The sequence below is a fragment of the Hemitrygon akajei genome, unplaced genomic scaffold (assembly GCF_048418815.1).
Source record: "Hemitrygon akajei unplaced genomic scaffold, sHemAka1.3 Scf000041, whole genome shotgun sequence".
Lineage (NCBI taxonomy): Eukaryota > Metazoa > Chordata > Chondrichthyes > Myliobatiformes > Dasyatidae > Hemitrygon > Hemitrygon akajei.
This window is the reverse complement of record NW_027331927.1, coordinates 6665450-6682574: the sequence shown is the minus strand read 5'-3', so window position 1 is coordinate 6682574 and position 17125 is coordinate 6665450. Positions and strand designations below refer to the sequence as shown.

General features: G+C 45.6%; 1 protein-coding gene across 2 annotated transcripts in view; it reads right to left on the bottom strand.

The window, feature by feature from the left end:
* Positions 1 to 17125, bottom strand: part of LOC140720344 (NACHT, LRR and PYD domains-containing protein 3-like) — a 53213-nt gene that overhangs the window by 29337 nt on the left and 6751 nt on the right. For both annotated transcript variants that reach the window (XM_073035207.1, XM_073035205.1), the window contains exons 2-6: positions 13885 to 13976; positions 12831 to 12997; positions 10014 to 10185; positions 9850 to 9915; positions 3127 to 4876 (exon numbers count right to left, since the gene is read on the bottom strand). In XM_073035207.1, the coding sequence (XP_072891308.1) occupies positions 3127 to 4876; positions 9850 to 9915; positions 10014 to 10185; positions 12831 to 12997; positions 13885 to 13894 (2165 nt within the window). In that variant the 5' untranslated portion in view covers positions 13895 to 13976. The remainder of the gene's footprint in view (positions 1 to 3126; positions 4877 to 9849; positions 9916 to 10013; positions 10186 to 12830; positions 12998 to 13884; positions 13977 to 17125) is intronic.

The following is a 17125-nucleotide window of genomic DNA, read 5'->3' as shown; positions in this document are numbered from 1 at the left end:
ATTTTGTGGAAAAGAGGGAGGATATGGGAAGTGTGGATTGGGTTAAGTTGTTTTCTGGCAGGGATGTGTATAGTAAGTGGAACATCTTCAAGGGTGAAATTTTGAGAGTGCAGAGTTTGCATGTTCCTGCCAGCATTAAAGGCAAAGTTAACAGGCATGGGGAACGTTGGTTTACAAGGGATATTGGTGATCTGGTTAAGTAGGTGTTTAGCAGGTTAAGGCAACAAGGAAGAAATGAGGTACTTGAAGAGTATAGAAAATGTAAGCGAATACTAAAGAAGGAAATCAGGAAGGCAAAAAGGAGACATGAGGTTGCTTTGGCAGATAATGTGAAGGTAAACCGAAAGGGTTTCTACAAGTATATTGAGAGTAAAAGGATAGTAAAGGACAAAATTGGTTCCCTAGAAGATCAGAGTGGTCGTCTATGTGTGGAGCCTCACGAGATGGGGGAGATCTTAAACAGGTTTTTTGCATCAGTGTTTACTCAGGAAACTGGCATAGCGGATATGGAATTAAGGCAAACAAACAGTAGTGTCATGGAACATATAGAGATTAAAGAGGAGGTGTTGCTTGCTGCCTTACAGTGAATACAGGTAGATAAATCCCCCGGGCCTGACATGATTTTTTCTCGGACCTTGAGAGAGACTAGTGTAGAAATTGCAGGGGCCCTGGCAGAAATATTTAAAATGTCCTCAGCCACGGGTGCGGTGCCGGAGGATTGGAGGGTAGTTCATGTAGTTCCGTTGTTTGAAAAAGGCTCCAAAAGTACACCATGTAATTACAGGCCAGTGAGCCTGACATCAGTAGTAGGTAAATTATCAGAAGGTGTTCTGAGAGATCGGATATACAAGGATTTGGACAACCAAGGGCTGATTAAAGATAGTCAACATGGCTTTGTGTGTGGTAGATCATGTTTAATGAATCTTGTAGTGTTTTTCGAGGAGGTTACCAAGAATGCATATGAAGGAAAGGCTGTGGATGTTGTCTGCATGAACTTTAGTAAGGCCTTTGACAAGGTCCCACGTAAGAGGTTAGTTCAGAAAGTTCAGACACTAGGTATCCATGGAGAGGTTGTAAACTGGATTCGAATTGGCTGTGTGGGAGAAGACAGAGAGTGGTAGTGGATGATTGCTTCTCAGACTGGAGACCTGTGACTAGTGGTATGCCTCAGGGATCTGTGCTGGGACCATTGTTGTTTGTTGTCTATATCAATGATGTAGATGATAATTTGATAAATTGGATCAGCAGGTTTGTGGATGATACTAAGATGGATGCATTGTGGACAGCGAGGAAGGCTTTCAAAGCTTGCAGAGGGATCTGGACCAACTGGAAAAATTGGCCAGAAAATGGCAGATGGAATTTAATGCAGACAAGTGTGAGGTGTTCCATTTTGGAAGGACAAATCAAGGTACGACATACACAATAACGGTAGGGCACTGAAGAGTGCGGAGGAACAGAGGGATCTGGGGGTTCAGATACATAAGCCCCTGAAAGTGGCGTCACAGGTGGACAGGGTTGTAAAAAAGGCTTTTGGCATCCTGGCATTCATAAATCAAAGTACTGAGTATAGGAGTTGGAATATTATGGTGTGGTTGTATAAGGCATTGGTGAGGCCAAATTTGGAGTATTGTGTGCAGCTCTGATCACCGAACTGTAGGAAGGATATCAGTAAGTTTGAAAAAGTGCAGAGAAGACTTACTAGGATGTTGCTGGGTGTGCAGGAGTTGAGTTACAAGGAAAGATTGAACAGGTTAGGACTTTATTCCTTGGAGCGTAGAAGAATGAGGGGAGATTTGATAGAGGTTTACAAAATTATGAGGGTATAGACAGGGTAAATGCGAATAGGCATAGATTAGGAGAGATACAAATGAGAAGACATGGCTTCAGTGTGAAAGGGGAAAGGTTTAGGGGGAGCATTAGGAGGAACTTCTTCACTCAGAGGGTGGTGAGAGTGTGGAACGAGCTGCCATCTGATTTGGAAAATATGGACTCACTCTTAAGCTTTAAGAATACATTGGATAGATACATGGATGGGAGAGGACTGGAGGGTTATGGACTGGGTGCAGGTCAATGGGACTAGCGGAATAAGGTTTTGGTACAGACTAGAAGGACTGAATGGCTTGTTTTCTGTGCTGTAGTGGTCTATGATTTTATGATTCTATGGGGAGGAGAGTTCCCACAGGTGAAATGGGGATGGGAAAGAGAGATCACAAAGGAGGAAGGGGATGGGGAAGTGAGATCCCACAGGAGGAAGAGGGATGGGGAAGAGAGAATCCAAAGGAGGAAGGGATCACACAGGAGGAAGGGGATGGGGAAGAGAGATCCCACACGGGGAAGGGGAATGGGGAAGAGAGATTCCACAGGATGAAAGGGGGATGGGGAGAAGAGATCTTACAGGAAGGCGGGGGGGGTGTGTGGGTTGTGTGGAAAAGACATCCCACAGGAGGATGAGGAAAGAGTAATAGAGAGCCTACAGGAGGAATGGGGGTGTGTGCAAGATTCCAAAGAATGGAAGGGGGATTGGGATGAGAGGTCCCACGGGAGGATTCCAAAGGTAAACTATAATCCTACAAGACAAGAGGATGCAGAAATTTTTTGTATGTGTGTGTTGGGTCTGAACAGAGGCCCAGAGGAGATGCGCCCTCGCTCTTTGCGTATCTGGAAGTGAGCAAAGTCACACACGGGGAAGGGCAGGGGAGGACAATCTCACAATGGTATTTCTTTCCTTCTCACTGGGACAGTCTGCTGACGGTCTCTTGTCCCTCACCGGGAGGAGGGTGTGAATCTCTGACCCACCTGCTGCAGTCAGTGTCGGTCTGGGTGTCAGTAACAGTGAGAAGGAACATTGTCAATGGACGGGTCACAGGCAGCGAGAAACACGGCCATTCCTGTGATTTACTACCATTAAACCAATGGTCATTGTTCACTGATCTGATGAAGTCTCCAACATCCCTTCACAAGGAACCAAAGAACCCTCCTGTCCTTGGGGAATTACTGACCGTTCCCCTGGGCATTTGTCATAATTCTTCACAATCTGATTTACTACAAATTTACCGAAATTCCTTTCCATTGAAACAACACAATGGAACAGTTTCACAGTTCAGAGTGAGAGATAAATCAAGTTACCTCAACTCCTGGCACTTGTGCAGCCCGGGTCCCAGCCGTTGGATTCCTTCACACTGAATGTGACAGCCCTGCAGGTCGAGGTGTTTTATTGTATCACAGAGTCCGATGACATGAGACAGGACCGCGCAGTCAATCGGGGTCAGTGTCATTCCACTGAATGAAAGTGTTTCCACAGATCCCAGTGTGGCCTGAGCCAGGCCACGATTCTGAGACTCAAACAGGTAGTGCAATGTGTTCAGCAGGCTCCTTTTACCAGCTTCATTCCTCGTGTTTCCACTCTGGCGTTTAACCTCCTCCTTCACCCAGTCAATCACCCGGCAGGTTGTTTGATGAGGAAATGGACCCAGAAACTCCTCCAGGCCCCGAGCTGTCATTGGGGAGGAGAGACCAGCAACAAAACGGAGAAATACCTCAAATCGCCCATCTGTCGTGTTGTGGGCTTTAGTGAGGAACTTCAGGATATCCCCGGGATGTGGATTCAGGAATTGTGCGACTGCAGCTACAAACTCTTGGATGGTGAGGTGTGGGAATGTGTACACCACACTCTGGGCAGAATCCTCTCTCTCCAAAAGCTCCATCAGGAATCCGGACAGGAACTGGGAAGGTTGCAGATTGTAGTTGATCAAATCTCCATGTGTAAACACAATCTTCTTCTCAGACACTCCTCTGTAGGCCATCTGACCAACCCTGAGTAACACATCACGGGGGCTCTCAATCTCACGGCCGTGATTTTTCAGGATGTTGTAAATATAGTAGGAGTACAGTTGGGTGATGGTTTTGGGAACTCGCTGTGGGTCCCTGACTCTTTGTGTGAAAAAGGGGCCCAGTGCCAGTGCGAGGATCCAGCAGTAGGAGGGGTTGTAGCTCATGGTGTACAGGATCTCGTTCTCCTTCACGTGTTTGAAAACAGCTTCTGCCACCGTCCGATCTTCAAAATACCTGATGAAATATTCCTTCCGTTCTTCACCAACAAATCCCAGGATTTCAGCCCAGACACTGATGTCTGCCTTTTCCAATAAATGTAACGCAGTGGGACGGGTTGTCACCAGCACTGAACACCCTGGGAGCAGCTTGCCCTGGATTAAACTGTACACAATGTCAGACACGTTGCACTTGAATTCAGGATCTGTGTACTGTGATTCTGTGTCTCTCCGACCATCAACAAAGTTAATTTTGTCCTTGAATTCATCCAATCCGTCAAATATGAACAGCAGTCCCTCTGTGTGTTTCCAGACTTTTCCCAGAATATTCCCAAAGTAAGGATACTGATGCAGAATCAGTTCTTTCAGGTTTATTCTGCAGTTAATGGAGTTTAAATCCCGGAATTTGAAACTGAAGACAAACTGGAATTGTTGGTATATCTTCCCCGTGGCCCAGTCATAAACAATCTTTTGTACCATTGTTGTTTTCCCAATCCCTGGGACTCCGGCCACTGCTGCAGACATCCCGGATTTGTTTCTAAAGACAGATCTTTTCAATTTTTGAACAAAGCTCTTCTTGAATAACTGATCAGTCCGGATTTTTTCCAGGTTACCACGGAGATCTTTTTCTCTCCACTCCTCGTGGTCTCTGCCTCTTGCCAGCAGCTCATGTTCCACCAGTCTCCGATCTCGAACAGTAGAAATGACCGTGAGCTCAGCATATCGATCAACCAGCTGGAAAACCTTCACCTTCTCCCTCATCAGGATCGTGTTCACTCTCAGTGTTTCAGTCTGTGTCCGCAGAGTCTCCTTGTGTTTCCTTCGAACATCTTATGACGGACAGAAATAGGTTGTCAATGCCTGATCTGATGAACATGGAGCTCACAACATATTTTCTTTAATAAAAAAATACCTGTGAAAGACACTGTTTGTGTGAAATCGGGTGATCGGAGATTAGAGTGTCTGAAAGTGAAAGACGGCCCAGAAACATTTCTGATCTGATTCAGATCCGCTGTTAAAGGCTCCACTCTCCCCTCTGTTGGTAGTTTGCAGATTCCCCGGTGTTCCAGCGAGCACCAAGTGCACACGTGATTCTGGAGAGGAGAGTGTTGTGTGGAGCGGGTGGTTTCACTGCTTTCACTGCTCAGCTTCTGCTGAAGTGTGCAACCCTGCAGAGGGTAACAGTGGAGGGTGAGGGGGGCATTTACTTGCTCTACTGACTTTTACTTCTCTCACAATGGACCCCATGTTCTTGACACTCCTTTACGATGAAGCTGTCAGTACTGAGCCGCAGAAAAGGAACATAATTTCAGTCTCCTTTTCCAGGCTGAGCCAGTCACGATGTAACACACCCTGGTCTACAGTCTCTTTTTCTCCGAGGAGCTGGTCCATGAACTCAGGCAATTCCCCGATGATGTGCGGAAGAGCAGGAAGCTGACGAGGATGGCAGCGGGAATAGGGAACTCTAAAGTCAGGAGGGCAGGTAGGCGATTCTGTGCACACCGATGGTACTTTGCCTCTCAGGTGCCATTGTCCGAAATGTTTCTGGACGCGTTCACAATATCCTGAGAAGGGCGGTTGAGCAGCCAGAAGTCGTGACAAACATTGGTAACAACGACATAGGAAAAGCAAAGGGAGGAGGTCTGGAAAACCGAACACAGGGATTAGGAAAAAAGCTGAGGAACAGGAGCTCAAAAGTAGTGATCTCAGGATTGCTGCCTGTGCCACCCGACAGTGGCAATAGGAATAGAATGAGGTGGCAGAGAAATGTGTGGCAGAGCATTTGGAGCAGGGGGCAGTGATTCAGATTTCTGGATAATTGGGACCACTTCCGGGGCAGGTAGGAGCTGTACAAAAGGCACGGGTTGCACGTGAATCCGATGAGGACCAATATTCTTCCGGGCAGATTTACTGGAGCTGTTGGGAGTGTTTTGACCGGGGGACTGGAACTAGGACGATGAGGACCAATATTCTTCCGGGCAGATTTACTGGAGCTGTTGGGAGTGTTTTGGCCGGGGGACTGGAACTAGGACGATGAGGACCAATATTCTTACGGGCAGATTTACTGGAGCTGTTGGGAGTGTTTTGGCCGGGGGACTGGAACTAGGACGATGAGGACCAATATTCTTCCGGGCAGATTTACTGGAGCTGTTGGGAGTGTTTTGGCCGGGGGACTGGAACTAGGACGATGAGGACCAATATTCTTCCGGGCAGATTTACTGGAGCTGTTGGGAGTGTTTTGGCCGGGGGACTGGAACTAGGACGATGAGGACCAATATTCTTGCGGGCAGATTTACTGGAGCTGGTGGGAGTGTTTTGGCCGGGGGACTGGAACTAGGACGATGGGGACCAATATTCTTGCGGGCAGATTTACTGGAGCTGTTGGGAGTGTTTTGGCCGGGGGACTGGAACTAGGACGATGAGGACCAATATTCTTGCGGGCAGATTTAGTGGAGCTGTTGGGAGTGTTTTGGCCGGGGGACTGGAACTAGGACGATGAGGACCAATATTCTTGCGGGCAGATTTACTGGAGCTGTTGGGAGTGTTTTGGCCGGGGGACTGGAACTAGGACGATAGAGCTGTGGATGAACCAGCAGTTTTACAAGTAGATGATGGGTTTAACATGAATGTAAGGAAGGACAAGCCAATGACTGGGTTCAAATACAGACAGAGCAAACTGTTCAATTGTACCACATCCACAACATTCAAAAGGGGGCAGATGCAGGACTAAACGCATTGTATTTAAATGCACGCAACATTCAGAATAAGGTGGACGAACTTTTGGCGCAATTAGAGATTGGTCAGTATGATGTTGTCGGCATCACTGAGTCGTGGCTGAACGAAGACCATAGCTGGGAGCTTAACGTTAAAAGATTTACGTCTTATGGAAAGGACAGGCAGGAAGGCATAGGCATTGGTGATGTGGCTGTGCTGGTTCGAGGTGGAATCACATCTGTATAAAGAGGTGACATAGGGTTAGAGAATGTTGAAGCTTTGTGGGTGGAGATAGGAAACTGTAAGAGTTAAAAAAAAAACTTCATAGGAATCCTATATTGGCCTGAAAATAGCGAATGTGTGGGGTTGAGATTGAAAAGGGAGTTGGAAAAGGCGTGTGTTAAAGCCAATGACACAGTTGTAATAAAGGACTTCAATGTGCACGGGGAATAAGAAAATCAAACAAATGTCTGGAATCAGATCGCAAGAGAGGGAATTTATTGAATTCCCACGAGATAGCGTTTTAGAGCAGCTTGTGCTTGAGAGGACTCAGTGAAAGGCTATCTTTGAATGGGTGTTGTGTAATAGCCCTGATCTTACGAGGGAGCTTAATGTAAAAGAGCGATAAAGAGGTAGTGATCATAATATGAGTGAATTTATAATACAGTTTGAGAAGGAGAAGCATAATTTACAGTATCAGTATCGCAATGGAATAAAGCGAATTACAGAGGCACGAGAGAGAAGCTTTCCCAGGTAGATTGGAGAAGGATACTAGCGGAGATGGCTGAAGCTTCTGGGAATAGGTCTCAAGTTGCAGGATGGATACGGCCCACGGAGGAAGAAGTTCTCAAGTGACACGTGTAGGCAACCATGGTTGGCAAAGGAAGTTAAGGATTGCATAAAAGCTGAGGAAAGGGCATACAACAATAGTCAACTAAAAAAGCGATAAGAAGGGAAAAGATGAAATATGAGGGCAGAAAAGCCAATAATATAAAGCAGGATAATAAACACTTTTCTTTCAGTTATATAAAGATTAAAAGGGAGGTGAGAGTCCATGCTGGAACACTGGATAATGTGCACTCTGCATATATCTTCACTGTTCCAGACACTAGCAGTCTGCGAGTGACAGGCAGTAGGAGTGAGTGCCATTGCTATTACAAAAGAAAAACATCTTGGCATACTGAAAGCTCTTAAGGTGCAAAGTCACCTGGGCGAGATGGACTGCATCCCAGAGATCTGAGAGAGGTTGCTGAAGGGATGACGGATGGATTGATCATGATCTTTGAAGAATCACTTTATTCTGGCATGGTCCCGGAGGACTGGAAGATTGCAATTGTCACTCTAGTCTTTAAGAAGGGAGGAAGGCAAAAGAAGGAAAATTATAGGCCAGTTAGCCAAACCTCAGTGACTGGGAAAGAGTTGGAGTCTCTTATTAAGGTTGAGGTTTCGAGGTACTTGGAGACTAATGACAATATAAGTTAGCAATGGTTCTGTTAGATTTCACGGTGGAAGTAAGAAGCAGGGTGGACAAAGGAGTCAGTGGATGCCATTTACCTGGATTTTCAGAAGGCATTTGATAAGCTGCCGCACATGAGTCTCCTTAACCAGATAAAAATTTATGGCGTCACAGGAAAGATACTGGCAGCGAGTGGGAATAAAAAGAGCCTTTTCTGGTTGGCTGCCAGTGACTGGTGGTGTTCCGCAGGGATCAGTATTGGGACCGCTGACTTTCAGATTTCTTGTCAGTGATTTAGATGATGGAAGGAATGTATTTGTGGCAAAGTTTGCGGATGATACGAAGATAGGTGGAGGGGTCGGTAGTGCGATTGCAACAGGACTGAGACAAATTGGAAAAATGGGCAAAAAGGTGGCAGATTGGATACAGTGTTGGAAATGTATGATAATGCATTTTGGTGAAAGGAGCCGACTATTATCTAAATGGGCAGAAGGTCCAAGAATCAGAGCTGCAGAGCGACTTCAGAGGGACCTTGGAGCCTCGAGCAAAACTCACAGAAGATTAATTTAAAGGTCGAGTCTGTGGTAAAGGCAGCAAAAAAGAGAATCGAATATAAATGCTGAGCCTTTACAAGACTGTAGTCAGGCTGCACTACAGGAGTGTTGTCAACAGCTTTGCCTCTGAAAAGATGTGTGGTCATTAGAGAGAGTCCCAAGGAGATTCCAGATGATGATTCCGGGAATGAAGGGGGTAACATATGAGGTGTGATTTGTCAACTTTGGGCCTGTACTCACTGGAATTTTAAGGAATGCAAGGGAATCTCTTTTAAACCTGCAGAATGTTGAAAGGACCAGATAGGGTGGATGTGGAAAGGATGTTTCCTCTGGTAGGTGCATCCAGAACTAGGGGCCAGAGCCTCAAAATTGAGGGGCGATCCTTTACAACAGGTAAGGAGGATTCTTTGAGCCAGAGAGTAATGACTGTCTGTAAGGCTCTGCCTCAGACTACAGTGGAGGCCGAGTCCATGGGTGTAATGAAGGCAGAAGTTCCTGATCGGTCAGGGCATCAAAGGATATGGCGAAAAGGTGTTGAGTGGAATCGGGGAATCAGCCATGATGGAATGGCGGAGCAGACTGATGGGCTGAATGGCCTAATTCTGCTTCCATGTCATGTTCTTATGGAGGAATAACAACAAATCTCGGCTCCACTTTGGATCGGAGGTGTGAGATTTCCCTTGCTGGAGTTGGATGTTCCAATTGGAATAGTTTGGCTTCAGTTTTGTCAAATCTCCAGATATTCGGCCCTACAGAAAAGGTGTTGTGACAAATGCAGATTGCTTCCTGTCCTCCAGCAACAGCAACAAAACTTGTCTCCCAGACTCTGACAGTCTCTACACAGGCCTCTAAAGACAGGTATTCAGACTCTCAGTGTGAAATAACAACAAAAACCTGTCTCCCAGACTCTGACAGTCTCTACACAGGCCTCTAAAGACAGGTATTCAGACTCTCAGTGTGAAATAACAACAAAAACCTGTCTCCCAGACTCTGACAGTCTCTAAACAGGCCTCTAAAGAGACGTATTCAGACTCTCAGTGTGAAATACAGACTTTGAGATTTCCATTCCATCACTTACCTTTCAGATGCGCGGGCACTTCAGATAATCCCCGCTCAGTGTCCATGTAGGCGAACTGGCCGTCACCTGTTCAAAAAAATTAACCTGCATGAAGTCTGTTCTGTGTAATACTGTAAATTCATCAGCATTTACATCTGTAACGCACAGTGTATTGTTCACCGTACCACGTTCCCGTATTTCCTCCAATATTCTGCTCAACTTCGGTAAATGGTGATGTAGTTTCACAAAGGATTCCCACATCACCCTCCGGGCCCCGGAGCCCTTCTCCATCACCAGATCCAAGAGGAGTTTGGAAGCGCCCGCTCGCTTTCCCTTCTCCGCGAGGTCAGTCATGCTCTGTAATGAACAATGGGAAATATATTGAGGAGTGGAGGGATGGGTTCAAATCTACCCTGAACATGGACTGACCCAGCACATTCTGCTCGTCACAGATCACTGACAGCAATTGTTCGTAGCAGGAAAAAGAATTTAAAAGAAGTTAGCGTGGCCAGTGATGACTTTCTGAACGCCACAGATTGTGGGGTACTTATCCACTTGGCAAGGTTTAAACAGAGCAGACGTAGTGTGAGTGAGCCAGAGATAGAGTAGGTTATTGATGCTTTGTGTCAGAGAGGGTTCAGTGAGGAGAGGCGGAGGCTTTAGGTAGATCTTGGGTAACATTTCCCTTCTCTTTTTCACTGTTAGAGCAGTGGGAAAGCCAGGCAGGATAGTGGGATGCTGTTCCTACAGGATGCGGCAAGACAGGAGAAATTCAGATAACTACACCTTCAGGAATTTCATCCAGCTGCAGCTTAATACAGACTGTGCTAAGGAATTGGAGCTGGAGCTGGGTGAACTCAGGATCATTTTTTAGGCTGAGAGATTGACTGACAGGCTATACAGGGAGGGAGCTATACACAAGGGGCAGGACACAGGGAACTGGGTGACTGTCAGGAGAAGGAAGGGAACAGGCAGCCACTGCGGGAAACTCCTCTGTAACAGGTGTACGGATTTCTGTTTTGGGGTATGGCCTAGCAGAGGAAAGCCACGGTGATTATGCCTCTGGCTCTGAGTTTGGCTTTGTGACTCAGAAGGGATGAGAAGTGCTGAGCTGCACTGATGGGGAATTCAATGGTTAGGAGAACAGACTGGAGATTCTATTTACAAGAACAGGAATTTTGGATGGTGTCTTGCCAACGTCATTTATATCTCGTATCGACTCTGAAACTTTCTTAAGGATAGGATGAGGTGTCAGAGGTCGTCGTCCATGCTGGTACCAATGACAAGAGCAGGAAGTGTGATGAGATCCTGCAAAGTGATACAGATCCAAAATTTCTTGAAAGTGTTGTCGAAGGTAGATGGCGTTGTAAAGCTTTTCGGACATGGGCCTTCATAAATCAAAATATTGAATACAGAAGTTGGAATATTATGTCGAAACTGATGTGGCAGAGACTAATTTGAAGCAATGTGTGCACCTACCTCTCGGAAGGATATCAATAAGATTGAATGAGTGCACAAAAAAATACAGATTGTTGCCAGGACTTGAGAACCTGAGATATAGAGAGAGTGTGAATAGGCTAGGATGTTATTTCAATAGAGTGTAGGAGGACCAATAGAGATGTGACAGAGGTATACAGGCTTATGAAAGGTATAGATAGAGTAAGTGTGAAAAGGCATTTACTACTGAGGTTGGGTGGGACTGGAATTAGAGATCTTGGGGTAACGATGACAGGTGAAAGGCAATATGAGGGTGAACTTGTTCACGCAGAGGTTGCTGAGAGCGTGGAACATGCTGCCATCGGAATCAGTCAATGTACATTCGTTTTGAACATTCAAGATCAATTTGGATAAGTTCATTCAATGGGGGAGTTATGGACGTCTCCAGTCCGGGTGCAGATCAATGGGACTAAGCAGATAATAGGTCGGTGTGGACTAGATGGGCAGAAGAGTTTGTTGCTGTACTGTAGAGTTTGATGACTATGGGTAGATCAAGCTATGACAGGGTTACTGTTGATTTTCCCTGGGGTAATCCCTGGTAAACCACAACAGGTTCACACTTCACTGCCAGGCTTCATGTGGGGTCCAGTGTCAGCCGACAGTTGGAAACTGGCAGTGAGTAGCAGACAGCAAATTCAGGACTATTGTGCATGTGTGACAGACCAAAAGCAGCTGGTGGGAATGTTGAGTAAGAAGTTTGGACTGAAATTGTCAGCTCCCTCATGTGGAATGTAGTGTTCGGTATAGTGTCTGGCTCTTCATTAAAATTCAATCTAGGTGGCGTTAGGTGAATGCACTCCCGGAGCACAAGGACCATTGGAAAGCAGTTTATTTGTAATTCTCTGTTAGCTGTAGATTCTTGGAATATTTTCAGTTATACAAATGTTGCATTTCCCAGTGTTAACAGTATATGTTGTGGTAATTACAAACTCCAAATGGAACAGTCACAAGGAACAGATGGTAACAGAACCCTGAGGCATGCTGGGATATTGATCAATTGCAAGAGGGCCAGCAATTGAAAAGAGAGACAATATTCAGTACTGCCTGTTCAACTGACGGTGGGGTTGAAGGTAGACTCGAGAAATGAGCTGAGAAATATGTCACTATATATTTGATTTGTGGGAATCCCATGGGTCATCAGAAGAACACAGACTGGTGAATAGCAATTAAGGTCGAGCATTGGGAACATGATGTGTTATCAAACGGAGTGGTGTAAAGAGGTTCCCTGTCCACTTGCAATGTCCGTCAAGTGTCATATCACTAAATTCACCTCTCAGTCATTGTCTGTATCCTAACCTGTCTAAAAATGAACGTGGTCAGAAAACTGGAGAGAGGCTGGTATTAGTGAATGAAGGTTCAGGGTTTCCTCAGGTGAAATCTCTTTTCTTGATGTTGACCGCAAGCATTGCAGGATTTTCACAGCCCAGAGGTGCCGTTACACCGGTTCTGTCGGTCTGTGATTGATTCTGTAGAATCTACACTCAGTGTATGTCCCTTCCACTTACGTGATACTCTCGCCCGGTGAAGTGATCCTCGCCCATTAACATGAAGCTGACTCCCTCCACACCCTCCTCAATCGCCTGCTCCAGTCGCTCCATGTAGAATCTCGTCAACTGGAACAGCTGGTGATCCTCACATTTTGCCAGGAAGGCGGCGATTGCGGAGTTCAGATCTGTAGTTGGTCATTGAACATAAAATAGTAGAGTGTACCATGCGTATGCGGACAGGATGCCAATTTAAACTAATCCCATCTTCAGGAACCTGGTGAATATCCCTCCATTCCCGGCTGACTCATGAGTTCAAACGCCTCTCAGACGCTGCTGAGTATCTGTTTCCAGTCCCTCCCTCGGCAGCACATTCCAGACACCAATCACTCTCTGTGGAAAACATGCATCCTAAATCCCCTTTAAAAACTTTACCCTCTGACCTTAAACCTATTCCCTCTGGTATTTGTGTTGAAACTCGTCTGCACCCTCTCCAGACCCTCCACATCATTCTCGTGATGTGGTTACCAGATCTGTGCACAATACTAAAATTGTCTCTTAAGCACCGTTCATCCAGTTACAGCACAACTTAAAAAAAATACATACTCACACCTCAACTCGCCGTTAGCACACTACCAATTGTGTTGCCACTTTCAGGGAGCTATGCACATCCATCGCAAAACCCATCTGTACATCAGTCTTATTAACGGTCCCAGCATTCATTGTGCACAGAAATTCTATCTGTTCCCTGGACTGTTACATTGCCTGCTGTTTTATTCCTCTGAGTTTCACCCACACCCACCTTATTCAGAAGCTGCTTCTCTTTTCACTCAGGTGAAGATTTGCCTGGTGAGCGGAGTGATTCGACCATTCCCGTTGTTAGGTCCCTGCACTGGAGCTGGTGAATTGTTCCAGTGCTCAAATTCACTTTACCAGTTGGAACAATGACCCCGTTTGATGGTACTTTCTCTCTGCCCCGTTATCGCCCATGTTTGTCCCTCTGAACTATTGATAATTTGACTACACGTGCACCATAAGGACAGAGTTTTAATGAGAAAGAGCTCAGTGAACATACCTGTGTCCATTCTGAGTCTGACTGAGGTTGGTTGATTGTCGTCTTCTTGTCTGCCGTCTGGGTGGCAGAAAGCTCCACCTGCTGGCAATGACCTGAATTACACAAATAAAGGAGTGAGTCAGTTACTCTGCCCTTCATAATTTAAACCATGTTTGTAAGGTCACTGCTCACTCTCCTACATTCCAGGGAGTAAATGGAGATTGGAACAAAGACCTCCAACTGAACACAAAGTTCAAGAAGATAGCAAGGAAATATAAGGAAACTTTCTTAAAGGAGCGATGCACTGAAGCTGAAGAAGCCAACAGAATTGGAAAAAGAAACACAAGAGATCTTTTGCTGAATGTTAGGGAAATCAAAGGAACATTTCATGTAAAATGAGCGTAGGAAAAGACAAAGAAGGGAAGGACCTTACAGAAGCAAAGGACATCAAAGGGAGTTGCCAGGAACACACAGAGGAATTGCAGAAAGATCCAACAGCGAAGACACCTGCAATGACTCCCTCATCGATACAGAGCCAGACATTCTGGAAAGTGAAGCCAATAATAAGGCTGCAGGATGTGACAGGAGTCCAGCTGAATTGTTTAAAACTCTAAAAGGTGATGCTGTCAACGTGTTGCATGCAATTTTCCAGCAGATCTGGGGAAAAAATAGAAACAACAATGACCTTTAAACTGGATTAAGATCCGTTTTTATCCCCATACCCAAGAAGGGAAATGTAAAGGATTGTTCAAATTACCGAACATTTTCACAAGCTAGAAAGGTAATTCTAAAGATCGTGCAAGCAATACTCCAGCAATATATGGAACCCGAACTGTCAGATGTACAAGCTGGTTTTAGACGAGGCAGAGGCACCAGTGAGCAAATTGCTAACCCACGCTGGATAATGGAGAAATCGAGAGACTTCCAGAAAAGTATTTATCTGTGTTTTATTGACTACTCTAAAGCCTTCAACAGTGTGGACCATAATAAACTACAGCAAATCCTTAAGGAAATGGGGATACCTGGACATTTGCTGTGCCTTATGAGAAACTCAGATGAATTGGCCACATAAAGAGAAGACAGTATTCCATGTTGGGTAAAACAGAAGGTTAAGGAAGGAGAGGACAACAGAGATGACGATGGCTAGATAATACTACTCAGACAATGAACCTGACCTTGTGGAATCTTGGATAGGCAGTTTGCAAAAAGGCACCTTGTTGTGCAGTAACGCTCTTTTATTTCACTGTATTCATCGGCTTTCATGTATGGATGACTGACTATTGAGTTTGAACATAAATTGGACAATGATTGTATCATAAACAAAATGCAACAATAAATATAAATGTTTTCAGTCAATAACAGACTTGTAAGTGTTGCATTTTGTCCCTCAGATAAATCGCTAATGCAGACAGGGAGCAACCATGCTCTAAGCCTCTGCCCCCACAACACCCAGTGGGACAGCCTGCTGGCCCAAGGTGGGTCTGTTTACTCCGTTGTTTAAACCCAGACACCTCAAACAAAAGGCAGCCGCTGGGTCCCTCCAGCCCACCGTGTCAGATAGTAAGATCGTGACTTGTTCTCAAAATCTCTCAACACCGCACTTGCAGGTTAACACTTTACCGGTGTCCGCTACAAATATACTGAAGCCTTCTTCATCCTCGCCACTTCAGAGGAGATAAACCCCCTGTACTCCCACTGTCGCCATTGCAGCTCCGCCAACTCCTTGGAGAGGAAGAGCAGCATTAAAAAAACGAGCTTGTTGGATCTTTCCCGGGAGTCAGGTTAGGAAACACGTGGTGGGGTCTAGGGAGGAAACTCCTTAATGACGAAACCCATATTCCCATTGGTTGGTATGCTAAATTGGCATTTGCTGTCACCAGTGAGGGATAAGTAAATCTCACATCACTTCACGCGAGATACCGGGCACGCGCAGCATGCTTAAATCGTCTAAATGTCAGCCCGGGAGCGCAAGCGTGACGGTGCTCTGTGAGACGCATGTACAGTGAGCTGGTGCGCGCGGTAGATGGGGAGACTCCAGAGTCAGTAACAGGGAATGGGGAGCGTGACCCTCGGTCCCGTACCACGCTGGCCAGCTCACCGAATGAGTCATGGTCGATCCGCAACCCGTTGGGGTACAACATTAACACACAAATCTCCATGTATATACTTAATCAATGTAATGTTTCTTGTCAGTTCCACAATATAATTAATTTGCTGATGTTAAATTGTGTTACACTAATTAAGCTGTCAGAACTTTTCCAATCAACACACAAAATGCATAAGTGGACCACTCGGCCCTCCGAAACTGCTGCTGATCTGATTTAAACTTTCGTTACGCATTGCCCCATGTTCATCTCGATAACACTTCAAACCCACTCTTTATGAAGAAACTGGGCTTCGAATGGAAACAAAGGCTTTACTTTCACTGGTCAGTGAGTAGAATGAGTTCCCAACTCCCCCGATTAACTCCAGCAAAAAGAAATGGGTGAAAGAGAGGTTAAACAGTTGCTGCTTTTCACTGCACGATGCCCTTTCCACAGTCAATCCTTCCACAGTCTTTCTGAACATTGCATCTACCTTAATATCATCTCCTTCATCATCTGACCCAACACGCTGCTTCCCATCCAAAAATGACTGAATTTAAACCGATTCCGGCAGCTCCAGCAGTCCTGGCTGCAAGGGCATTCGTTCATGTCAAGTACAGGTATTACCCGTGATTTGGTACCGGGCCAAATGGGAACATTGCAAAACCTAGTTCTGCTTAATCACAGGTTCATAGGTTCGGACAATTTATTGGAAGAAGACTACTTGATGGCGCCAGGTATGTAAATGTAAATTATTGGTTGGCATTTGCTAGTTAGGTCTGAATGAAATGTGGTGCCGGGACATTTGGCTTCAAGAGGGTTTGCTCTTAGCAGAGGCTTGCACGACGATATACCTGAGGGCAAGTATATCATTGCAGCTTGCAATAGGCAGATGAGTCAATGACATGTTGCTGTAGTTCATAGTGATTCCACATTTCTGCAATCACTACAGCAGGAAGCGCTGCGGTGTCTCATAAAGGGAGAAAATTCTCAACGCATTTTGAGATGATTACCATCTAACACAGCCAAGCAAGGAAACAGCAGAACTGACAAGAGTTTGAAATGAGCAAGCAATGTGAGGGAAAGTGTGTGGCTTCACACAGCTGGGATGCTGACAGCAATTAGCAAATCTGGAGTGATTGCAACTGACATAACTGGCACTTCTACATTTATTCAGT